Source organism: Pituophis catenifer, unplaced genomic scaffold (genome assembly GCF_029215685.1).
Source record: "Pituophis catenifer annectens isolate HBS135680 unplaced genomic scaffold, rPitCat1.0.hap2 SCAF_13, whole genome shotgun sequence".
NCBI lineage: Eukaryota > Metazoa > Chordata > Lepidosauria > Squamata > Colubridae > Pituophis > Pituophis catenifer.
Window position 1 is genome coordinate 1083916 of NW_027256893.1, and position 26603 is coordinate 1110518.

The window sequence follows — 26603 nt, forward strand, 5'->3', positions numbered from 1 at the left end:
TATCTGTTCTCAGATGTTAATGTCAAATGTTAATTCTTAAATAAATGTATAAAATAAAAGCCATATTCATAGCATGTGAATGGAACAAAGTTGTGATTAACAAAAAGACAGGAGATGCACGGGAAGGAGGGGCTACAGCAGGCATTTCTAGTTGTCTCCTAGATTTCTGTATGCTCAACAAACAACCTAACAGTGTCTAGAGAAGGTGCATCAACTGAACTCTCAAAAAAATCAGCTCAACGGGCTGAGTCAGAGGTGCCTTTATTGAACTAGAGGATCACAGAAAACTCCCAAAGGGGCAGCTCCCGATTCAGAGAAATGGAGGAAACAAATGAACCTTTCTTCAAGTGCAGGATGAAGATCTCATCTTGCCAAGCAGAAGAATGCAAGCTGCTTTTTTACCTCACAGGAAGGCAAGTGGGGTGACCTGGCACTTCGCTTTCTGTGGAACTTGCTTTTGAAATCATTAGTAAGCACCAGGCAAGAAAGAAAGCTAGATTACAAGATTTCAGGTTCATACAGAAATAATTATATATATATTTATATAATTACTGAAAATTTTGTGTGAACAAAACCTGCCAGACGTGGAAACCAAGCCAGCCAGTGAGCGCTGGGGTCATTCTCCTGCTTGCACTTCTCCCCACTCCCTGCCACCCCAGTTGGCCTTTGGGTCCCATTCGAGCCGCCAACCCGCCTTTCTCAGCTGCTGCTGCTTCCCTGTGCCAGCTCTCAGACTACCAGAAGAGGCGGACAGGACCCCAGTTCCCTCCTGTAGGGGTCCTCGTAGCATCTGCGTCCAGGGGTCGGCCCAGCAATCGGGTTCGTTCTTTTCTGGCTGCGTTCAAACCTGCAAGACAGCAGCATCTGGGAGTTGCACAGGGAAATGCCTGGGCTGCCCTAGTTTGTCAGCATTGGCCAGCAAGGCACCAGTTCCTTGAAGATGCAAGCCCACTCAGCCCACCAGAAGCCTGCAGGGGGTCTGCACGGACCACCCTCACCCTATGCCGCGCAGCAGCCATGGGGGCAGAATTCTCGGGAGGAGGGCTGGGTTGGCCTGCCAAGCCCCGTTTGCTTACCGCTGAAACATACTGGTTGTTGGGGAAACAGCCTTTCTCCATATCTCTGGAGGTAAAGGAGAAGTCTGCTGCTGTAGGGAGTGGGGATCTCCAGTCCTCGCACAAGTTGTGAAGGCAGCCGTCAGAACTGCTGGAGCCGCTTCCAGGCAGGCCCTGGGAGGACTCGGAGCTCTCGGTGGCTAAAGGGAAAGAAGAAAACTCTGGGCACGTTGAGAAGACACACACTCCAGTTGCTGGAAGAAGGGGAGAAGGGCTGTTTCTCCTGCAATCCCCCCGTCCGTGCGCCTTCCCTTGCGCCTACACTCCTCCCTCCTCAGCCACCTTCTCCTTCCAAACAGTCTTCGTGCCCAGAGGGGCTTCATCCACAGTCAAGGTTGGTTCCCCCCCCCCCACCCCGTGCTCTCTTAAACTGAACTGCACTGAGCGTGAAGGAAAAATGTCTCAGCTTCCCAGTTCAAAAAGCTCAGCTTGGCCTTTAGACCATCCGAAATGGATCAGCGCCGCCTCCACCGTGGCCAGCTGCTGCTTTCTCCCAGGGTCATTTATCAACTAGTCAGAAAAGCAGTGTCGCCCACTGCTCATCCACTTTCCATTTCCCTCCACTGAGAAAGTGCCATGTTTATTCCTAGGCTTTGTTTCTGTTCTTAGCAGTGTAAAAGGAAGCAATCTTATGCCGCAATTGCTCAATCCACACAGTCTTTGGGCAATGAGTTTTCTCGAAGGCTTTTAAAAATGCAGCACCAACCTGGTCACCTCCACCCATGTAGCTTCTGACTTTCTCTTCCCTTGTGAAATCTCTGCTGATCTCCCTTCAGCCAGGCTTGCTCATCTATGCACCTAGTGCCTCTCTGGTGAGTCGGTGGCAAGTGGGGAACAAAATTAGCCCTCCTGTTAGGAACTGAGGGTTGCAGACAAGGGCTGCCCAGTCAGTTTGCTGGCACCTCACAAGTCAAAATAAGTGCCAGGTCTTTGGTATCAATTCTGCCAGAGGGTCTCGATAACCTTCCTGTCCCAGCCCTGGGCTTTGCAAGTCACTTGGATTCTGTTCTGGCTACATATGATGTGACCTTGGCGGATACACCTGAAGGGCCTGGAGGAAAGCAGCTCACCCAGAAGCCCTCCCTGGGCTTATCACATGGGACTAAATGGATCAGCATGTTGTTGGAACCAGGCCATGACATAAAACTAGAATCTGGGGCACACAATGTTAGATGAACATTTATTAACCCATGTTTAAGTTTTAGCCCAAGGCGTCCAATCAGCTAATAAGTCACCCAGTATCTCTTTCCTGCTCTTTTGAGAAGTGGCTGCTCAGAAGGTGCTCAGGGAGATTGCGGCTTCCAAGGCAGAGATTGGGAACTGAGATGGTTTGCTTCACAGGGGGCTGAGTGACCAGGCCTTGGTTGACCACAGCACCTGGCAGTTCCTTTCAGCTGGTGGAGTTGCACGATTAGGCTAACGTTCCAGGAAATCTCCTGGTGGACAATACTTTCTGAGACGGTGCTAGAAAAAGATGGATCATACATACTCAGAGAGGGCTGACTGCTTGTCTCGTTCTCAATCTCATCTTCCTCAGTGCAGACCCCAGCCCTTAAAGGAAGGTTGGTGGGCAGCACTGTAGGCAGCAAGGTCTGATCCAGGTACATGTGCAGGTTGAGAGGCCCAATCCCTGAGCAGGAGGATGGGCTGCCAGTGGACAGAGTGGTTGGAGATCTCTTGTAAGGGTTGGCATGGTCAAAGAGAGACACCGCAATGGAAGCCCGGGTCCTGGCGCCTGCCGCAAAGAGAGGAATTCATCATGTAGACCAGTGCAGCCTTGGGCAGCCAAAGGACACAGCAGGAGTACGTTGGGGAGGGACCCACCTCTGCCTTTCATAATGTAATTGATGGCTCGGTCGTGGATGGCAGCCTCGCTAGGCTTGATGTCTAGAAAAGGCTTGTTCCCAATCCCCATGGACAACATCTCCTGCATGCGGACCTCTGATGGGGAGAAATGCCAATCGTTAAGAAATGCCCATGCCCCCCCACATCAAACTAAATTATCTTCCCCCACTCCATCACAATCCTTCCAGGGAGTGCAGCCTCCCTCCAAATTCTCCGACTGATTCTTCCGTTTTGCTCCTCCACTGGAATGCAACACGCAACTGTCCCAATCTATGAATTTCCTACACACCCAGAACTATCTAGATGACAGCAGTGAATATTTTCTTAGTCTGCAAGAATGGAAAATTCTGTTATCCTGTCATGTGGGAAAGGAAGCAGAAATGGCCTTAGAAGCTATAGGAACCACAGAGAAAAGGGGGAAGGGGCTGTCAGGGGTTGCTGAAGAGATGTAGGCCCAGGGGATCAAGGCTGCCACGGAAAAGAGAGGGAGAGGGGGAGGCGTGCATAATATTGGTCGACTAAGGGCATACTTCTAGAAGGAGATGATCTGAATGCACGAGAAAGAAGGTGGCAGTTGCAGAAGCCCTGGAAGTTTGGTGGGCCTTAATTCACTTTTAGGGGAATTTAGCAACAGCTATACATACCTAGCAACACTTTTGGAAAGATACGCAGCCACATTATCAAAAGCAATATGGAGATAATTAAGCCAAGAAGCAGGAGAACAATTAGATGACTAGGCAGATGCCAAGAGGGCTGGCGTAGAGCTTAGCTGAGGGCCACCTGCATCATTATCAGGCTAAAATAGTTAATTTCACAGAGGAACTAATGTCTGTTTCTCCTTGATACATCTACAATATCAAGAAAGAAAGCCAAAATAAAGAAAATAAGGCCAATGCAAAACTGTGCCTTGTCTGATCAAGCTTGAGGGCTCAGGACAGTGGTGGTGGCCTGGTGGGATGAAGGCTGATTTTTGAGAAAAGTAGAGTTGGGTTGAGGCTCCTGATCAAATCCAGAGCCCTTGGAGACTTCTGGCTGACGTTGCGGCGAGAACAGCTGGAAAATGGTTGACTCAGCCTTCCATCCTTCCGAGGTAGGTAAAATGAGGACCCGGATTGTGGGGGCAATAAGCTGACTTTGTATAAAAAAGAACACGGCTTAGGGGGGCCCGAAAGCCCTACTAAGCAGGTATATACAAAAGGCTATTGCTTAATGCATTGTAAGCCACCCTGAGTCTCCTGAGAAGGGCAGCATATAAATCTAACTAATAAATAAATAAAATAGTGGAGCTCCTCCGGGCTCCGTGAAATGCAGCCGGCAACTGCTTGCTGGGAGACCTACGGAGTTAAGCCACCCTGGAGGGGTGGTGAAGAAAGGAGAGGCACTTGGTCGATTGTGAGGAAACAGCAATTTCCTCGTTGATCCAAAGAAAACTCTCCTGAACAGCAGCAGGGACGATGGCCATTTTTGGTCAGTCACAAGCTAGGACAACTGGGACAACTAAGATTTTGTGCTGGAGCAGTGTGTGGACAGAGCAATGAAACGGTGAGAAAAATAAATTTAGCAAAGATAAAAAGGAATGGGGCATAAAGCAAGAATCATCAGAATTATATAAAATTTTATTTAGCAGGGAAGACAAGATATAAGTAAACTATATCGATATTTATTAGAACAAGATATGATTGAGGAATAGGTGAAAGAAACGATAATTTGGTGTAAATATTTTGGGCACAATATCGATTTGGACAATTGGCAAAGTTTATGGGGAAAAAAATTAAAAATCACACTAGCAACTTCCCACAAGGAAAACTTCTATAAAATGTTCTATAGGTGGCACCTCCTCCCCACAAGATTAGCACAAATGAATAAGGGTAAATCCTCAATATGCTGGAAGTGTGGAGAGACCGTTGGGAATTACTACCACATGTGGTGGGAATGCCCAAAGGCGCAAAAATTTTGGAATTTACTTAAGAACTGGCTGGAAGAAATTTTGTCAACAAATATAGAAGTCAAACCGGAATTTTTCCTACTGGGAATTATAGAAAGAAAATATAAGAAAGATACAAATTATTTACTACTGCATATACTCACAGTGGCACGAATAGCCTTCGCTCAAAAATGGAAAGAGAAAGATATTCCAACTGAAGAGGAAATATTACTGAAAATCTTTAACTGTGCAGAAATGGACAGACTCACTTTGGAACTCAAGGATAAAAACAAAACTAAGTACTACAAAATCTGGGAACAAATTTATGATTGGATAGATAACAAGAGGGTAGCCAAGACAAATGTATAGTGTTAGAACAAAGATATAGATGTTATTATAGGTAAATGTATGTTTAAGAGATAAATAAATATACAGAAATAAGGGGAAAAGTATTAATATCATTTCATATTATGTTTAAATAGTGAACAAAGCTTAAGAACTATATGTTTATATGAGTATTAATATTATTGTAAAGTGACGGAAGATGTTTGGAACCAGTGATGTCATATCTATGTCCAATGTTTTTTTAATTTTGTATTATTAATAAAAAACTTTTTAAAAATAATAAAAAAAAGAAACTGGGTGAGAAAATTTCCAACTGTTACCTCAGAGATTTAACCTAAGTTAGAAGTTCCAAAAATGATCTCCAAATGCTAAAAAAGCGGCAATTGGATCTATGGAGAAAGATTAAAAACTAAAAACTAAAGAGGAAGATTAAAGATTTAGAAGTAAAAGAAAAACCTAAAGGATTATTTAAAACATGGAAAGCCTGGAAAAGCTAAATAACATTGTGAAAAGTGACTATTGGGAAATTGCTTTTCTAAACTCTATCTCTAACTCCCCTGACTGGATGACAATCAGCTGTTTCTGATTTTTACATTCTGTGAAATGCTGGAATAGGAAGCAGGGGAGCCATCCACTGGAGGAGTAAGATTACTGCAATGTGTAAAATTCAAAGGAAAGTAAACATCTGGAAAGCTACCTGACCTTGACTTTATTTCAGTAGGCAATTTGGATACTTGGAAATATTTACTGAGCTCTTTGAAGATTCAGAAGGCAAATTAAACTAAACACTAAAACTCTACATTGGAACAGTACACTGGAAAGCAGATTTGAAGAAACTTGGTGGGGTAAGTTGGATTTTGGTTATTAGCATTAGGATTTTGGTTATTACGTGATCTTAAGAAGCAAAAGAAGAAAAGTGACAGAAGGGCAGGGAAGAAAAAAGAAAAAGAAGAAAAGATAAATAAGATTTTTAAATCTGGACAATTGGGAAGGTGTAAATTGGAAATTATAAAGACTGAAAAGCACAGATTTATAGATATTTGGGGGACTTGGAGGAATAACTTTGGGATTGACCAATTCTTATTAACAACGGTTTTTTTTTTTTTAGTTTTTAGATATTGGGATATTAGAGGTATATTAACTTGTTACAAAATGACCCAGCAGGAGACAACTAAGTTTTATGAAGAAATGTTCGAAATAGTGACAAAGAATTTTATAAGAAGTTGATGGGAATATTTAAAGTTAAAGATGAGAGCAGGCTCTCAACAAATGGTGGGAAAAGATGAATATAACACAGAGAAGATAGCTGAGAAATTAGAAGGAGTGGTGGAGGGGACAATGCAAAATAAACTACCAAAAGATAAAAATAAGTTAAAAGCAGATAAAAATACTGAAAAGACAGCAATGATAAATACTAAAAATCAAATAGACAATTCCTTAAGAGTTTATAATAGAATAGAGGGGGAAAAGGAAGATCTTTCAAAAATAATGAAAAGGTTATGGATGGATATTCAAAAGATGCAGCAGAAGGAGATAAAGTGTAAGACAGAGGGAATAATCAGTTTGTTTAAAAATGCTAGAAAGACATATAGAATTCCAAGAGAGAAACAAAAGAATCACCAAAAAATCAATAAATGATGAAATTCTAAAAAGGCTGAGAGATGATGGATAGAAATATAATATGTTGCAATATAGTAACAATATTGAAAACCAATAGAAATAAGTGGAAAGTTTAAATTGGAAAAATATTAGCATATTTATAATATATATGAGATATATAATATAATTTATTATAAATATAAATATATTAAGATTAGGAGGTGGAAGACTAAGACTAGGTATTTCTAAAGGTATGATTAACAGGATGAAAAAATATATTGGAAAATATAGTTTTCAAAGACTATAAATTCAGGGGACTTAGAGATATAATCTTGGGACTGATTAAATTTTATTGACAACTGGTTTCATTGGTATTTAGAAAGTTGATATTTTGAAAATGTGGTGGAACGCACATTGGAGTGATATCACATTGGAGTGATATTAAAATGCTAGGAGTTAATAAGTATATAAAAGAATATATTATAATTATAATGAGCACATTAAGGTTAGAAGTTGGAAGATAAAAATCCTGTATATGTAATTGTATTATTACTGTGAGTACTGTGTGAAAAATATGTTAACCCAGTCATTACACTATCCACAAAAAAATATTGTTAAATAAGGTTGTTAAAGAAAAACTGCAAGTAAAACAAACAAATAAAAAAATAAATCCAGAGCCCTTAACAAGCCCTCCCCCCACCTCAAGCAATTAGCTTTTGGGTAACCACAAAAGCTTGGCAAAGATTCCAGAGGAGAAGCAATTCCAAAGGAAAGTCAGGTGAACTGGGGGACAAATAACTAGCCTTGGTAGTACAGTGGTCTAAAGCACCCTGCAATTACTGCAGGTTCGAATATCGCCAGGCTCAAGGTTGACTCAGCCTTCCATCCTTTCTAAGGTGGGTAAATTGAGGACCCAGTTTGTGGGGGCAATAAGCTGACTTTGTATAAATATACAAAAGTATGAAGGCTATTGCTTAGCGCATTGTAAGCCGCCCTGAGTCTCCGGAGAAGGGCGGCATATAAATCAAATATAAAAAAAATAAAAAAAATAAGGAGAGTCACACGGCCCTTTTGTTTATAATTACACCTTTGCTTCTAGGTAGGATCTCATCAGCTGCCATCCACATAATCAGACCATCTTCATTCCGCTCTATGATCCCGTCCTCTTTTGCCTTAGTTCCACTTACAGACTATTCATCTCTCTTTCCTCTGTGATCCTTACAATTTACCCCTCTTGCATCCAGCTGGCCTTCTCTACTATGCTGTGGCCATTACCAGGTAGACCTATAGGGAGCATTAGTAGTCTAGTCCAGTCTCGATGTAGTCTAGCTCACCAGCCTTACTCGTGGCAACACATTCCCCATGAAAGGTAGGCATGCCACAAACGGGTGCTACAGAGCAGGGGTGGGCGCAAAAGCAGCAAGAGCAATTTCCGGCTCTTCACTAACTTTGTGTGTGCGAAGCTGGTAAGGGAACATTGGAGAGACCCACCATGGAGCATCTCTCACTGCAACATCGTAACTGTAAGCCAGGCGCCCCAGCACTGAGAGCGACCAGAACTCCAAGGAGGGTTCAGTGCTGTTGTAACTTTGCTGAATGTGTGGCAGAACCTGTGGACCTGTAGTGCCACTAAATCGTATTTCTATATAAAGACTTTCTAATGTTTCCTGTTTGTTCCCTGTATCCTGTGCAAAGAAACTACAATCCCTGGATTGTACTGGATGCCTCTCCCTCCTGCACGCTGGTCCTAGTCCCAGGACATACAGCCTTGTCCTCCAGAATAGCCTCTTCTCTCTCCCCCTGTGAAAACCGTCCCAGGTGCTTCCACAAGTCAGAAAACCATCTGTAAAGGTTTCTCTAGCGGTCCTGGGGATGCCTAAATATGGCAAGGGCAGCACTTTTGCCTTTAACAGAAGAGGCGAACCTGGAGGTGGACGCTCTCTTTTTGGTACCTATTGGCATGAGAAACTCTCCTTCACCCGGCCAAGGCACAGGACACCCACCCTGCTATCTCACATCCCCTCCCCCCAGGCCCTAGCAGGCTCTGGCTAAGGATCTTACTAATGGGACCCCCATCCGCTCCCTAGGACTCCTCTCATGAGCCCCACTCCTTATGGGGACCCAAATGGAGAGGCTGTGTGGGAACTGGCCTTTGTTGCGGGTAGCTTGTTCCCAGAGGATCCTGGTGATGTCACTTGTCCAGGCCTGCTTGGCCTCTGGGCTGCTGGCTTGCAGGATGTAGGTGTCCCTGGATTTCCACCTTCTAAACCAGATCTCAAAGCACAGGCCACTCTCCCCCGAGTTCTCTGTTAGGCCAATTTCTGCCATCTGCGGGGATAAAGATGAGAATCCATTGTGCATGATGTAGCTGAGGCTGCCTGTGGGGCCAGGGACAACTTCCGTGGGGGAACGGAGTTGGGGGTCTAGGACAAGGCAGCCATGACGTCTGTGAGGCAACCCCTGCCTTAATCCCCTCAGCAAGCCTGACAGGCTGTGCACTGAGCAGCTGTGAGCCAGGCAAAGTGCTCTGAGAAAGTCAGCTCCAGCCCACTTGACAAGGTAGAAAATCTTTCCCTCAAAAGGTCACAAAATATGAAGATCCACCTAGAAAATCACAGAAAAGCTGGCCGTGGGAAATCCCGCACATCCAGGGGCAAGACAGTGTGTCTTAATCAGTGACCCAAGCACAAGGGGCTGGAGACAACAGCGCCTTCTCTTGCCTGTCTCTTGTGCAGCCCACCCTACCAACTGCGCTCAGTTACACCCACTGTGGCAGACCCCCTGGAGAAGTCCTTGCCTTAAAGGAACGCTTGTAGATGTAGACATCCAGGGCGCCCCCAACTCGCTTAGGCTTGCTGAAGAGAATCAGGTCTTCAAAGAGGAAGACGTGGCGCTGGTACTTCCTTCGGCCCAGAGAAATGCTAAACTCGTCCTGGCGCATCAGCTGTCCCTGCTCCTTGAGGTTCACCTAGGCAGAGGAGCCAGGAGGTCAGTTATTCTTTGGGAGCCACAGAAGAAGGCAGGTGCCCAATCAGCCAGACCCCAAAGGTGCCACTGAAGATGAACAAGATGAAGCCAGAGGTCCTAACCAGGCCCAATTCCACATGCTGGCGAGGGATGGCCTTCATGGGACTGCTGCTGCCAACAGCTCCCCACCTGAGAGGGGAATTCCTGGCCCCTGGCTTGTGGAGGCAGAAGCCTGGCAGCAGCTGCCTCACGCAATAGCCCTGTGCACACATCCGCTTGGTCAATACATACGTCACAGTTGCGGATGGCATCCATGGCCAGGAGGTCATTTCCATGCTGCAACTGGAAGCGCACCATCTGCTCCGCCGCTCGCAGGTACGCCAACTCTTGCTCTTGGGCCTCCCCACACGTCCCGATGAGATCTTTGAGGAGTAACGCATACTTGCTCATGCGCTGGATGGGCTTCAGGAGGTAGGAGGCCAGGTCCATCTTATCTCCCAGCTGCATCTGCTTGAACTGACGGCCAAGGAGAACGGTCTCAGCAGGAAGGGGCCCCCAGGCCCCCAAAACAATGGGCAGGGCAGCCATCGTTCTCTCAGGGAGGAATTTGACCAACTTACCCGGAAGAAAGCATTCCCCTGACTGGCCAGCAATGAGTCAGATTTGGGCTTGTTTTTACTATACAAGGCATACATCCCAAACTGGTCTTTCTACAAGAAAGGACAGAAACACAGACTAAGCGAGGATCTTCTCTCCACCTCCAGGTACCAAGACACCTTTTCAGGCAGTAGGAGGAAAAGGCAACCACCATCACTCTGTGTCCCAGCAAAAGAACAGAGGTGGGTAGAGGATAGACAAAAAGATACATGTTTAATTCTACCAGGATTACTGACTTGCTCCAACCTGCCTCCAACCCCACAAAAATCCTTGTAACTATTATGATAGGCCTGACAGAGACACTCCTGTGGGAGGGTTGAACTTTAATAATTATGAATACCTATTAACATTCTACTAATGGAAACCAGATATTCTCTGCATAATTCATTTGTTCTGTGGCAAGAATAACATGAAGGGTCAATCTTTTATGCTCAAAATCAATTTTATTGGCATGCTTCAGGGACATTCCTGGGCTGCAAATTTGCTCTAGATTGGGCCATCCGGAACAGCCGCCAGCTCACCTTCTCCTCTACACCATGATGGGCCAGACCTGCTCCACCCAAGACCCCCTTCCCTTCTTACATGTCTCAGGAAGCAATGGCTGACGCGCAGAGGATGGCTGCAACAGTGCTCCAATTCCCTCAAGAAATACTGGCTGTGGAAGTTGTACATCTTCTCCAAATTCCCAAAAATGACGCCTCGCTTTCCCCTCAGCTCTTGTGGCAGGTCCACCCGCTCCATTTCAGGAAAATAGTTGTCAAGGATGTAGCGCAAAGATCGCACATACTCCTGCTCTGTCATCACCATCTCCTCCATGATATGCTGCGGTTTGCTGCAATACAGAAAAAGAAGAAGAGTGTACTTTGGCATGAGGCCTATCAAAGCACTGTATCTGACCTTTGCGTGGGTCATCTGCACCTCCAAGGGTCAAGAGAAAAGAGCCTTAAAGCTGACGATCCATCATGGAGTCACAAGCTGGCAGCCAACGTCAAACACTGGAGCCAGCCAGCCTTCGTTACGGGAGAAACGGGGGAAAGACACATTCCCAGACTGGCATCTGCTGTAATCCTTTCCATGGACCGGAGGCAGCTCTGTTCTTGGGGGTCTTTTGCATTTCTCAGGAAATGCTCAGGGCTCAGCAAGATGTGGACAATGTAATACAAGGAAGAGGCCAACAGTTGTCCCTGGAAGAACAAGTTCACCTACTTGGGTACCATGAACTGCATGAGACTTAGGCAAGACGCAAAGATGCTGACATCAATAGATACCATACAAATAAAGAACCGAACTTCTTGAACAAGACACAGAGGCTTCTCCCCCATGTTAAAGCTGCCAGATGCCCTACCCATCTATGCTAGACCCTTATTCTTTCCCCCTAAACTCTTCCAAATGGTTCCTCACAGACTCTTGCATTAAGGGCCGCAGTCTTCCTCCCCCTTCAGTCAGCAGCTGTGCTGAGAAACCAGGGCCAGCATGCTCTGCAGTCGGGATGACTCTGAGACCAGGTTCCTGCTGTGTGCACGTCCATCCACAGCCACAGACCAACTGCCATGACTGGGGAAGACAGTCCAAACCCACCTGCTCCAGCTCCTTGCCTCTGGCACGAGGCCCCTCTGTCTCTGATCATCTTGTGGATGGCAGGCAGCTGAGGCAGCTGAGTGGAGGGGCTGCTGGCCTTCCCAGGGCCCACCCACCGACTCCATACTGCTGACTTCCAAGCCTTTAATCCAGACTCTGCTGCTGCCACAATGGCTGGGGTCAGCCCAAGTCCAAGGTCCCTCTGAGCTGGGGAGATCAACACTCCGGGCCTTCCTCAGTCTCCTTCTGGAGATGAGCTGTGCAGAGGAAGGGGCTTCCAGAGGGGTTCCCCCATCACAGAGACGGCATGATGGCTTCTGAGTGTCAACAGCCAGCTGACAAGAGTGGCTGCAAGCAGCCTGGAACAGGCCCTCTCCAGCTCCATTGCAAGGGTCCACTGTGTTGCCCCTGGGCCATCTGGAAAGTAGACTTGGCTTGTCAAGTAGAGATGCCATGTTGGGGACTTTGGCCAGAGGAGTCCTGTTGTCTGGATTGGCCAAGCAGGACTTTCCCTCTTCTGAGGGCTTCAGATTGGGAGGACCCGGTGGTTCCTGGATCCTCAGTGCGGCTTCTAGCCTCATCTCCAAGCCAAGCTTGGTCCTTTGACACTTGGACCAGACGAGCTGCCACTTCTTAAGAGGATCAGTGCTCGGCAGCAGACAGGCCAGCTTCTTCATATTTTGGAACTGGGTGTCACTCATGCCTGGGTGCTGCTCCCAGTAGTTCTGCAGACACCCAACAGTAGCAGAACCATTGTCCCCACTGAGGCTGGCAAGGAACTGCATCCCGTCCTCTGCCCACCTGTGTGCCTGCAAGGGAGGAAGAGAAACAAAAGCTCAAAGGAAATGAAAAAGTGCTTGGAGCTGAAAGAAGCCTGTCAAGCTAGACCTGGTTGTCCTGGGAGGCTTCTGGGATCATGGATGAAGGCTTGCTTGAGACCCAAGTGGGACATCTCCAGGCAATTCCAAGTCTATGGTTGAAACCAAAGAAGAGACTCTCAAGCCCTATCTTGTGGCCCAGGAAGGAGCACTCAGTGCCAGGGCAAAGGGACTTTTGCTTTTCCCAGCTCAACAGGCAACCCCGGGCCTCCTCAAGGCCTCAATTTCTCTGCTGCTGGTGGAGCTGGATTCCAGGTCACGCCACATTTTCTTTATGGGACTCAAGAGTTTGGAAACTTGGTCAGAGCCAGGAGGGTCTCACCAGCCAAGAGAGGCGGCTAATTGCCAGCCCCAGGAGAGGGTAGAAAAGGGCAGGCAGAGAAAAGTACCGGCTGCATCTCTTCAGAAGAACCTACCTCTTCCAAGAATCTGTAGAGCTCAACCGCCTGCTCTATCCGGCTCCTGCTGGCCTCCAACTCTCTACAGAATCCCTGCAGCTGGATCTTGTACTCCTGCAGCTGGGCTCTGCAGCCTGCCTGGTGTCCCATGGCCAGTGGGTCTTCCTCTCCGTCCCACCTCCTCAGCGCTTCCCATCCCCTCTGGCAATATTCCTGAAAGTAAAGCAGAGCAGGCTCCTTAGCCAAGCATGAAATTCCACACGGACAAGAGGCTAGGCAACGATTGTGAAATGCCTCAGCCTGCCCTGCTCTGGATTCCAATCCTGAGAAGGCCTCCAGGTGCCAATTTGTAATTTTCTAGAAAGATTAGCTAAATCCAGAGGGGGTATGGAAAAGAAAGCCAGTCTGGTCTAGTGGTGAAGGCACCAGGTTAGAAAGCAGGAAATGGTGAATTCGTCCAACCTTAGCCATGAAAACTGGTTGGGTGAGTTTGGTCAGTCTCTCTCTCTCAGCCCAACCTACCTCACAGGGCTGTTGTTATGAAGAAAATAGAAGGAAGAAGTGTATTTGGGGTTTTGATTTGCTGAGGGAAACCCCAGATTCGGGTTTTCCCAGATGTGCCAGTATACCTACTCTAATAAATGGAACTTAGAGAAATGCTTGCCTCAGAGTTTTTAATTGGAGTTGGGGCTTTCTGGAACGCTGACACCAACTATGACTGGACAGGAACAGCCTAGCTGTCGATGCTCACATGTGGTAAATCTTGTGTTTAGATGACTGTAAGGTGCTTGGGTCCAAACTGCAGAATGCGGCAGGCAGGGGGCAGGACAGCTGAAGCCACCAGTCAGCTATCCAGCCAGGCTCAAGATTTTGGTTATGAAGTCAAAGATCCTAAACAAGCTACGACCAGGTTCCCTGTTCCTGAGCTCAACAATGAGGCCCTGTTACAGACCCCAGGGAGTCACATGGTGCCTCTGCTGGTGGGGGGCTCTACGATGCTCTCCCCAGAAAGTTGGGAGGTACCTAGAAGCAGCACTTGAAGACATCTACTGAACCTCACCTCTGCACCCAGCCTTCCCAACAGGAACTTTCCCTCCTTCCCTCCCTCCCTCCTTCCTTCCTTTTTTATGAATATTATTTTTATTCAAGAGTTTTATACCATTTTAATGTCCTGTTGTATTATATTCTTTATTGTTACATTTAATATAGGGAACGCTATATAAGAGGGAGGGAGAATGCATGGACTGTAGAACTCACATCTGCCATAAGTGCCAAGTCCTGGAACTGCCTCTTGGCCTGAAGCAGCCCATCCAGAGAATCGTCCAGGCTGTTCAGCTCCAAGAGGCGCTTTTCACCAACATTCTTGATCCAGCTGCAGATCTGAGAAAAGGAGGCAAAAAATGCTGGCTCAGGTAGGTCAATGACAAGAATGGCCCCTCTGGCTCAAACTGTGGGCTATTAATTGCTAGGCAATGGCCGTGAAGCCCAGGGAAAGAGCCACCCTCAAGGCCCTGATCAGACAAACAGAGCCTGAATCCGTCCAGAAATCAGCACAGAGCACATATATATTCTTTGAGAGTCAACTGCACAAGACAGAGAACATCTTGGATCACATAGAGATCCATACATTAAAGCAACAGGGGCTCAGAACCCAAATATTCCATATGACATGGCTGTTGATCTGAACATATCAATACAATGGAGAACCGCATGGGCGGATTTGATTGTAGGGCTATCACAGAAATAGAATTGGCATCCCTTTTAGTGCTGCCTTTAGTTTTATTATTGTTCTATATTTGGTATTCTGATGTGGCCTAATGACTTGGTTTTTTATTATAGTTGTTATTCCAAAAGGTAGTTTGAGAAAACATCTCAGACAGTTGCTCCCCTCCTCCGAACTGGGACCGTTGCATCACCCTCATCAAGGCTTCACAAGAGGCTATCCCCAAGCAAGGTCAGCACTCCCTCAGTATTATATCCAGGCTGAAGCCTAAAAATGCTTGAGATTATTCATTTCCTCTTTTGAAGTCCAACTGCCGTCTCAACAATCTTCCCTAAAAAGGAAATACAACTTTTTAGTTGGCTAAAATTGCCCAAGGCTGCTGGGTCCAGCAAGATAGGTCAGGACCATTTCAGTGGCACACAGTCTGAAAAATGAGAATGGTCATGGGGATGATGATTTATAGATGCCCACTGCAAATGAGGGCAGTTTACAACATTCAGTAAAATTTAAAACAATTAAAAACACAACAACAAAGTACAATACCCCAGATAAAAACAGCACAACAGTAGCTCCACTAACACACCAACCTCAGGCCTGGGACTTTGCAATGTTCAACAAGGACTTCAATAATGTTCAATTTATCAATCTGGCCTTAGAGTACCCAGGCAGCAGGTCCACTCTCTGGACACTTCTCTAAAACCACCCAGCAACCAGCCGAGGTTGCTAGGATTCCCTAGCTCAGTCCATGTATGCCACAGCTATTATTCATGATGGGGGGGGGGGGGAGATATTTCTTTTCATGTTGTTTTTGTCACTGCAAATTTGCAGTAATTTCATGGAGTTACCCAATAACACCTCCACATTATCAGGATAACAGAGTTGGAAAGGACCTTGGAAGTCAGAAGAAAGTCCACTGAAAATGTGAGGTCTAGCTGCTTATTCTTCATTCCCCCAAATTCAGAGGAGCCCAATAGCCCAAAAGCGCCATCTGATAACCCTGCAAAACATCTGGCACCGACCTCTTGAAAGCATCGCTCCACAGCTTCAAATTCCATCAGCAGCTCCAGGGCTTGGATGCGCCTGTTGGAAACCAGCACCAGCTGGTGGATTCCTTCGTCCACTTCGTTGTAAAGCATGCCAGCCATTTTCATGGCATCTCTGAGAGAAAAGCAAAGGTGGTTGATCAATGAAGCTCCGACCCCACCTGTCAGGGCTATTTGGATGCCAGAAACCCTTGTGGAGAATTATCATGTCACATCACTATTAAAATAGCCTGGAAGTGAAATAAATCATGGGAAGGGAAGAACAGATGAGGGGGCCAATGGCCAGATGGAAGGGTTGAACAGGTCAGTACCTGTTTGAAGTTAGTTTGGGAACTGATCTAGGTGAAGAAGGAAGCACAGTTCTACATTCTCAAAAGTCCCTGAGTTTAATTTTGTGTGACTCAAAATATATACTTGTTTTATGGTTTGTGGTCAACATCAGACCTGGCTGTTGACATCATGCTGGATCACAAAGCTGAGAAGAACACCAACAATGGAAGGATCTGAGAAATCAAGTTCTAGATCAGCGGTTCTCAACCTGGGGATCACGACCCCTTTGGGGGTCGAACGGCCATTTCACAGGGGTCGCCAAAGCCCTCTCTCGCCCCCCCCACGCCTTCACTCACCCTCACCCTCTGCCTCTGTTGGATCGAGGTCGCTTACCCCGCCCACTCCCAATCTATTGCTGCCTCCTGAGTCCCAGATGATGGCTAGAGGGAAAAAAGTGTTTAAATTCTTAGCGGGGCTTCAAAGGGCCGCCGTACAGCTGATCAGTGTTAAAAGAAAACAAATGAGTAGACTGGTGCCTGCAAAAATAGAAAAAACAGCCCCTTTCAGCTTCAGCATAGGTTAATTACTGTAAGTTGATTTGATCAGACTCCCGACTCTCAGCTGATTTGCTCTCAGCTGTTTTGCGGAGGGCTCTGTTCTGTTGCTAGCTGCAAAGAGGTAAATTGCTGGAGCAGATTTTTTCCCCCTAGCTATGCTGAAAAAGCGAAACTGAAAGTAAAGCAGGGTCTTTGCTGCAACGTGACAAAATGAGGCAGAGAGAGATCTCTTTTTCTTTTTTTTTTCCTCACCAAAAAAGGTAGGTGCAAAACTGCAAACAATGGGAAATTTAGGGCAAAAGAGGTTCAAGATTTTAAAACACAAAAGAAAAAAACTCTATTTAACTAGAGAATTGTAATAATTGAGATACTATTAATTGTATATTGTGTTGAAAGCAGAAATGGTTAAGTTGTGGTTTGGAGGAATATATGGGGGAAATTATTTGGTTTATTATTATTGGTAAATATAATTAATTGATTTGTAAGAAATTGGATTGCATGGAAATAATTGGAATATTCATGTTCATATTGATTATTATACAAAAAAGATAGTTATATAACTAATCGATTTATATTAAAATGTTGAATTTGTATTAAACAACTGTATTACATAATTACATAATTAACCAATGTGAGGATGGATATAAAAATAGATGACAATGCGAAGGGGTATAATATAGAATAGAAGGGAAAAATGAATTTGATTAAAATTAGAGATGAGGATGAAGGGTAATATTGTTTTTTTAAAAAAATAGATGAGGAATAAATATAGCAAAAAGGAAATATAGAAATTGTAAATTTAATTGAAACGACTAAACACTGTTTAAATTTGTGAACCGGCCAAATACTCTGTTCAAAGAAAATACATTGTATGTTTGTATGTGTGTTTCTAATTATTGCTATTTATTGCTATTTGTTCTCTTTTATTCTTTAAAGTTTAACAATTCATTCTTTATCTTAATATCTTTATATTTGTTGGGGGTTGGTTTTCTTCCCTTTTATCTTTTTTATTGTACAGCAATCTTTCTCCTCAAACCTACCACCTCTCTTTTCTTTCCTTCTTACTTTCTCTTCCCCCTCTTCTTCTCCTCCCTACTTCCTCTTCCTTTCTCCTTCTCTTCCTCTCTTCCTCCCTCTCTTACCCTCACTCCTAACTCTAATTTCTCTTCCCTTCCTTCATCCCTCTCTATTGCTGTATCCTTTTATGCATATGGACTACTCAGAGGGCTGAAAAAGTTATTCCTGACTGGTCCTCACACTTTTGACCAGTCCTCAAACTTACCACTGTCCTCACATTTTACGTTTTTGCCCTATCTTGTCACCATGGTGAAGAGAAGCAGTTTGAAATGAGTTACACGGTTGTTAAGAATGCTACAATGGGCATAAATGATGACCAGTCATAAGTGCGAAGACCAGTCAAAAGTGCGAGGACCTGTCAGAAATCACTTTTTTCAGCCCTCTGAGTAGTCCTTTTGTGCACATGGACTACTCAGAGGGCTGAAAAAGTTATTTTTGACTGGTCCTCGCACTTTTGACCAGATCTCGAATTTACGACTATCCTCACATTTTACGTTTTTTGCCCTATCTTATCACCATGGTAAAGAGAAGCAGTTGTGAAATGAGTGACATGGTTGTTAAGAATGCTGCACGGGCATAAATGTGAGGATCGTCATAAGTGTGAGGACCAGTCAAAAGTGCGAGGACCTGTCAGAAATGACTTTTTTCAGCCCTCTGAGTAGTCCCTATACACATAGCCATGGCCACCCGGTCATATGACCAGCTAGCCACGCCCACTCAGTCACATGACCTCCAAGCCACACCCACAAAATAAGCCTCGCCCACAGAACCGGTAGTAAAAAAAAATTTAGAACCCACCCCTGGTTGGGGGTCACCACAACATGAGGAACTGTATTAGGAAGGTTGAGAACCACTATTCTAGATGGTGCTCACTATCAATGGTGAGCTTGCCAAGGCAGGCAAGCCTGGCAGATCAGATCACTCTGGGGAAGTATGCAAATCTTGAGAAGTATGATAAAAAGAAAGACAGAGTAGGTATCTTTACCACGGCATCTTAGTGAGATGCATCAAAAATTAATACTGGCAAGTCCAAGATGAAGTATTCCAGACAGAGCCCTTCCTGAGCAAGACTGAACTGCTCTCAGCTGGCAAGGACCATACGGAACAGTTTAAGACAGGAAGAATGTGGCTGCCATTCTGCTGCTTGCTTCACATGGCATCTTGCCAGCCTGACATTACCAGTGGCAGAAGGGGGAGAGATTGGGATGTGGGTGGTGGGGTTGGGGGATTGAAGCAGAGCTGGCCCCGACTATGAAGAGCAGCAATCAAGAACAAGGTCAGCAAAAGGAAGGCAAAGCCTCACAGGGTCCGTTTCCAAAACAACCTGAGAACTTTTAATTGACTGATAACAGGGGAATGGCCAGGGAAAATTGCATTGTTTTCATGCCAAGCCAACTGTCAGCTTGATCATCATCGCTTTCCTTTAAGCTTGCTACCAGCTGCCATGGAAACAGGGAGGGCGGGAGCAGTTTGCCACCGGTTCGCTGCCCACGAATGCGCGCTGTGTGCCAAGAGCCACCCTGTGTGCGTGCATGCACAGTGCATGCCAAACACACACTGTGTGCATATGTACGCAGTGCACACCAAACGCACACTGAGCGTGCACGCATGCACAATGCGCATAAACATGTGCTTCATGCAGAAAAAGGTTTGGGAAGGTAAGTAGAACAGCGAGGGGGGGAACAGCTGTGCTGCGCGATTTAGATTTTAGCCATTTTAAATTGTGCGGCACAGCTGATCATCGGAAATACTGGTTCGCACCTTTTTTTTTACTACCAATTTGCCCGAACCAGTGCGAACCGGTAGCATTTCACCACTGGGCAGGAGCAATGGGCATTTGGGAGGGGAAGTATTCAGGTGGGATGGAAGTGGAATTGCTGAAAACCAATGGGAGGCTTGGACTCAGATCTTGCCTGACTTTTGCTGCATTTACTTTTTTCTTAATAAAAGTACCTTTTCTCTGAATCTATTTTTTTTCTTTCCTAGGAATTGATCGGAGTCCTGACACCAACAGATTTTACTTTACTGAGAACGAAGAGGCTACAGATTAAAGTATATTCTTGGAAAAAGAAATGAACCAGAAGTCTTTCTTTCCTAATGAATCACAGTGACCTTGCAATGTGTAGCTCACAGTGGCCTGTATTAAGTTTTATTGGAACATTCCTATCGCAACCGCTGAATCTCAAGATGCATGCCAGGTGCTCAGCCCCACATACCCATCAGAAGAAAGACCTCCGATTACAGCAGACGCTTGATAAAATGGCTCTCTGAATTCTGTAGACAGAATACAATTTAGAAGTGCTACGTGTCAGAGTATATTCATAGACTGGAATAGGCAACAAGGTCAGCCAATGAGGGCTGTTTGGGAGCTGAAACAGCTTGGAGCCTGGGCGTGGTGTGTATAACTGGTATGTATAAATGTAAATTGTGTGCTATTATTGTCCTTCCTTCTGTTAACTGTGCTTCTGTGATTATGCTTCTGATTCTGAGAACTGCTCTTGGTATTGTATATATGTCTTATGTATTATTATGTACATAAAGAAGTTTCTTATTTAATGAATCCTGCTGCATCAATTACCTGTGTGTGCTTTCTGGATCTGATTTCTGCAACAAACTCTGACACTATGGAGCACTGCAGTGAGCCTTACCACTACTCACAACTCATTGAAAGGCTTTAGGATTCCCCGAGTTGCATCCCTGCAAGCTTACTTGGTTTACTTTTTGCTAATCAATTAGCTAAGGCGTGCAGGAAGCACACGGCAATAATCTTTAACTAGTCGGATATCAACTGGGAGTAAAATTTTGTGAGTGGAAGATCAAACAGGTTCCTGATGAACCTAGCTTGCAACTTTAGTAGAAGATGAAAAAAGCATGGATTCTAAAAGTGAACACTATCTGGTTGCTGAGATCTCTATATCCAATTGTTTTAAATACATTTTATTGCAAGATTCCCAGGGAGAATCTCGCTTTTGGTTGAAGGCAGCTTAACTATTAGATGGGAATAGCCAAGGACTTGGACTTCCAGATGGAGACTGCACAGCTGGAGCCTCTGCATCTCCTGTCTCCGCCCTTAGTCCCCCTGCTCAACATTCCCATCAGCAGGCTCACCTGCAGTCCTCGGACAGCATCACACAGGATCCCTCCTTCTTGAGGCTGGCCAGGAGGGCGCCCCCCTCCAGCCGCAGCCTGGCCAGCCTTGTGTCATCCAGAACCATTGTCATCATTTGTCTGGAGCTCTTCAACAGGGCACCGGCGTCCTACAGTCAAGGAAAGACCGGGTGCTCTGCTTAAGGCCCTGGGATGGAGACGACTGGCCTTCTGACCCGAGGGAGGCCAACCAGCCATGCCCCAGGAATCTTCATGGCCGCTGGGCAAGGGAGTGGGTGGCACCTCCAGGGCCTTTGACCCACCCCAAAGGTTGGAGGTTTTTAAAAAAACATTATGCCACATTACTGCAGGCTCTCAGCCCAGGAAACCTTTGCTTCTTACCAGAATGGCACCAGAGACTCACCTGGGGTTTCTCCGGCCATCTGCTGGACTCCACTGCTTCTACCGCCTCTTTGAGGAACAGACGAGCCTCTTGGCACCCAGAAAGCAAGTGCTGCAGACGCTGCAAGGTCAGCACAAGGGCATCACGTGGGTTAACAAGCCATCCACTGGGTGCAGCTCCCAAATCCAAGCCAAGGCCCAGGGTGCGATTTTCTCTTCAAGGAAAAGGCTTTGCCACTTTACTTGAACAGGAAAGCCTGCCTTTCACATGGAGCTGCCCAAGGTCAGAAGTCTTCTCCAGCACAATCCGACCCGCCTCTCTTGGCATAGAGCACTAGGGGCCCCTGGGTTCCACTCCTCACAGCCCTCTGGAACCCCTCGCTTAATCCATTGCCCCAAATGAAAGAAAACAATCTTTCTTCTTAAACCTCCCTTCCTAAACACCTGGAAACCAATGTTCCTAACAGATATACCGTTCCACATTTTCTGAATGTTTGCTTATCTTTGCATGAATATTATCAGAACTTAATGTAAGTTAACTTAATAAATTTAATAAATAAATTTAATAAATAAATAAATAAATGTCAGTCCTACCAATGTGTAAAGGGAGTCGTCTGACCCCTCTCCCCCAATCCCAGGACCCTGCTGACTTCCTGCCATGGGGGAAATGCTGGAGGGGAGGATGCTTGTAGCCAGCCCACTGTCAATACCATTTAGTCATTCATCATGTCATGGCATGGTATGAAAAAGTAGATTCAGGAGGAATCTGTTGGCACCATTTCCAATTAACAAATTGTATGAAAAGATGTACGTTTTGTGAGCTGTAGCTCCCTTCATCAGATGAGGCTCTGAATAAAATGGGTTAGTTGGAAAAGGTGGTACTAGACTCCTGCTGCATTTTTACCTCCTGAAGCTAACACGGCTCACCTGTTGCAACACCTTAAATTCAGTAACAGACCTGGCCCTCCTTTTAGTTGCAATCCTGGCAGCTAACAGTTCTGGCACCTGGAGATCAGCCTCTCACAAGCTCTGCTGCACCCATTCTTCCCTTGAAAACTGATCCAGAGGAAAGGGAAGGGAACTGCTTGTTCAGGTTATGCCAGCACATTTTTATGGTCTTTAAATCTGAATTTTGCCTTATTCATTCCAAATCTTGGCATTTTTTCTTTTGTAGATCTTGCTGGTTTCGTGAAATATAGTATGTATTTGATCTGTTGTTCTCCTGAAGAATTCTCTGATTCAGATCAGAGTTTGTGCTTCTTTTAATAATGGCAATTACCACCTCCAGACATTTGGTACCTGATATGAGGCAGCTTGCCTTATGGAATGCAGGGCTTGGTTTCCGCCAGACATTTACGCAGCCTGCAATGTCCTACTCATCCGGCCACAGAGTATTGCTCCCAAAGCATGGAGGGCCATCCAGATGCTTTCTGGAAAACAGGAGGGCCGCCCTTCTTGGTGAGCTTTGTCAGCCTGGCTCTCCTCTCCTGAATCCCGTTTACATCCACAGCAAGAGAGGCTTAAGAACAGCAACAGTTGTTCTAAGGATCCTCCAGACTGACTGTCAGATTGATTTTGACAGGGATCCACTTGAAAAGATTCACTATGGACCCAATTTGGCTCTAACTTTGGATTGGTGGAGTCCTGGAGTTCTAGAAATGGTTTTGCAACTTCCATTTTTGGGCAGCATACCATGCCCCTAGCGTAGGATCTGCCCAGTGGGAGCCACCTCCAGTGGCTTTGAAGACAGGCACCAACCAAAAACTTATAGCAAATTGTACGGACAACACGGCCTCCCAGTCTCCCCACTCCCCCCGCTAGACTCTGCTTCCAGACTGGGACTGGAGAGCCACCTTCGTGTCCTACCCTCTTTGAACCTAAAAGAGCACTCTACCTTCCCCACTTTGCATATCAGTATCTTATACATTCAACCGGGGCAAAATGCTCCCTGTTCGGACCAGTAGCGATGGAGGCGGGTGGTTCGGAGAACTGGTAGCAAAAATCCCTGCTTTCCCCCCCCCCCCCCCATGCCCAGCTGAGCTGCACAATCATCAGAGGCTTTTTTTTTTTTAATTTTTAAAAGCATTTTTTCTACAACCTCTTACAAGCCAAAAAAATGCTTTTAAACATAAAAAAAAAAAGCCTCTGATGATCGCGCGCCTCAGCTGGGATCGTCAAAGGGATCATCAGCTGACGATCCCAGCTGAGTTGCCTGATTGGCAGAGGCTTTTTTTAAAAAAAAGCTCTGCCGATCAGGCAAGTCAGCTGGTATCGTCAGAGCCTTTTGAAAGCATTTTTTACAACCTCTTCGCCGAAGAGGTTGTAGAAAAAATGGTTTTAAAAGTAAAAAAAAATTGGCCATGCCCACCCAGTCACATTACCCCCCCCCCCCCAAGCCACGCTCACAGAACCGGTAGTAACAAATTTTAGATTTCACCACTGCATTCAACCTTGGTTCAGTGTTGAATATTCAGTGGCAAAATATGCAAACATTCAGAAAATCCACAAGAGGGAGAATACTTTTTTATAGAACTATAGATTTCCTGGAACTCTGGATTACTCAAAGGTTATGTTTTCATGCTTGCCTCACCATTTGGAAGTGCAGCCAATTCTGATGGCAATAGGGAAGTGACCCGCTGAATTCTTGAGGCAGCTGCTGGCTCTCAATATGTTTGTGGAGGGACTTCAAGGAATTGAGAAGTTCACACTGAATAGAATAGAACAGAATAGAATTCTTTCTTGGCCAAGTGTGATATGATAGTCATAGGGTACAAATAAGCAATCAAATTATATTAGGAAACAGTCAATATAAATCGTAAGGATACCAGCAACAAGGTCACAGTCATACTGTGAAAGAGAAAGGAGAGTTTACATGTCCCCAAATACTGTACAGGACTGAAAACTGGAAATCACTAACCTCCAATCCATACAAACTCTCCGGCTTTATTCATTTATTTAAATTTGTGTGCTGCTTATCTTGTTAGAGATGACTCTGGGCAGCTTACAAACATGAAAACACATTAAAATAAAACATAAATAACAATACTGTTAAAAGATGGTGAGGGAGGTGGGAGGTGGGGGGGGTCTTTCCTCATCCAATGGCAACCGCCAGAATCATAAACTGGAGCCCCAGGTGAAGAGGCAGAGCCAATCTCCAGGCCTTTACAGAAGGTCAAAATGATGGGTGCGAATCTTACCGGGGGGGGGGGGGGAGGATGTTCCAAAGAGCAGGAGCCACAGCAGAAAAGGCTCTTCTGCTGGACCCCGTCAGCTGAAAATCCTGGACTTACATTCCACAGCATGTCCCCTCTGCCAACACGGGTGAGGGCCCATCCCATTGGGGTGACACAGTTTTTCAGATAACCTGGACCCTTGGCATAAAGGGCTTTAAACCAGCAACTTGAATTGCACTCGAAAGCAAACTGGCAGCCAATGCAGCTAATGGAACAGCAGTATAATATGGGCCACCTGAGTGGCCCCAAGAACTGCCTCTGTCACCGCATTCTGCTCTAACTGCAGCTACCAAATACTCTTCAAGGGTACTGCCATGTAGTGCACATTACAATAGTCCAGGCATGAAATGACCAGGGTTTGAATGACTGATCCAGGAAAGGCCGCAACTGGCACACAAAACAACCTTGTGCAAAGGCTCTCCTAGCTGCAATTGCCACCTGCTCTTCAAGAGTCACAGAGGAGTCGCGCATCCAGGAGAACCCCCAAGTGGCGGATCGGATCCGTCTGGGGTAGCGCAACCCCATCCAGAATTGAAGGTAACAAAGTCCTGGATCCTGGGGCCCCATGGACCCAAAGCCAACTGGTCTTGCCAAGGTTCAGTTGAAGATGTTGTCCCCCATCCAGGCCCCCACAGCCTCCGGGCACCATGAGAGGGCAGCCACGGCATCACTTGAGCCACCAAGGGTGGAAATACAGAATTGAGAATCAGCCGCATACTGGTGATATCTCCACCCACGGTGATCCCACCCAGCGGCTTCATGTAGGTGTTAAAAGAGGAGTGGAGAACAAGGAGCAGCCGTCACTTGGTCTCTCGCTCCCTATCAAACACCAATGGGGACCGTCCTTGTAGAAAGGAGCCAAACCAGCACCGCCTAGTCCCAAACCCCACAGCTGGCCCAGAAGGATAGCATGATCAATGATACTGAAGGCTGCTGAGAGGCCAAGGAGAGTAAGGATGGTTGCGCCAACCCGTCAAGTTTGAAACGCTTCTGAACCACTTGAACATTTATCGTTATTCAACTTGCCAATGAACAGAGGGGAGGGAAGGGTGAGAAAGAATGCAGACGATCCAAGAATAGACCATGTGAGCCAAGAACCCACCAAGGTCACTACTGCAGGTGTCCCATGAAGAAATGAACTGTTCTCAAAACAAAAGACTGATTCATAATTGGGCAGCATGATCACTATGGGTGGGAAGAAGGGGAAACTATGTAGCATTGCACAGGAAAACCTCACAGCTGGTTTTAATTCTTCAATGCTGAAATGGTGTATCCAATAAAGTTTTATTTTCGGGATTTTAAAATGCCTGAGTGCCTACTTTTCTTGGGTTCGCTAGTCAGATGGTTGACATCCCCATCCCACTCTCGCCAGAGATCATCAACAACAGTGATCAGTGCTATTTCTGTCCCATAACTGAGTCTGGATCCTGACCAGGAAATCCAAGACCCTCTGAAGCTGCCAAGCAACCATGTTTTCTATCATCTTCCCTAAAAAGGGAAGGTTGGAAACTGGACAGAAATTGTCCAGTTGTGGGGGGTCAAGAGATTTTTTTTTTTTAGGAGATGGCAAGCCAGGGCCTCCTTAAAAGCCTCCAGGAATGCTTCCTCCTGCAGTGAAGAATTGATCACTGCCTAACCCGCCTGGCGGTCATCATCCTGCAACTTTCACCAACCAGGAGGGACAAGGATCTAAGTGACCACATCACTGACAGCATCAAGGACCCTGTCCAGTCCCTTAGGTCCTATAGGATCAAACTGTTCCCAGATAATTGAATAAGACCCTTGGATGTCCACTTGGGTGGCCACCCCACCTCCCCTGCTCTGGGATCTTGGCTGCTGCCAAATCCTAAATCTAGCTGGACACATTTCCGAGAGGGGAACCCCCCCTCTCTGGACTAAGCCAGA

The 26603-nt window shown here is 45.9% G+C and overlaps 1 protein-coding gene across 1 annotated transcript in view; it reads right to left on the reverse strand.

Moving 5' to 3' along the window:
- Nucleotides 1-616: 616 nt before the first annotated feature.
- PLEKHG4 (pleckstrin homology and RhoGEF domain containing G4) overlaps nt 617-26603 on the reverse strand; it is a 37809-nt gene continuing 11822 nt past the window's right edge. Inside the window, 17 exon segments of the mRNA XM_070953182.1 lie at nt 617-835; nt 1077-1255; nt 2605-2850; nt 2940-3056; nt 8979-9156; nt 9626-9796; nt 10087-10311; nt 10416-10505; nt 11035-11284; nt 12031-12839; nt 13325-13519; nt 14564-14686; nt 16049-16187; nt 21085-21233; nt 21488-21586; nt 24056-24172; nt 24756-24903. Coding sequence (XP_070809283.1) covers nt 617-835; nt 1077-1255; nt 2605-2850; nt 2940-3056; nt 8979-9156; nt 9626-9796; nt 10087-10311; nt 10416-10505; nt 11035-11284; nt 12031-12839; nt 13325-13519; nt 14564-14686; nt 16049-16187; nt 21085-21233; nt 21488-21586; nt 24056-24172; nt 24756-24903 — 3454 coding nt within the window.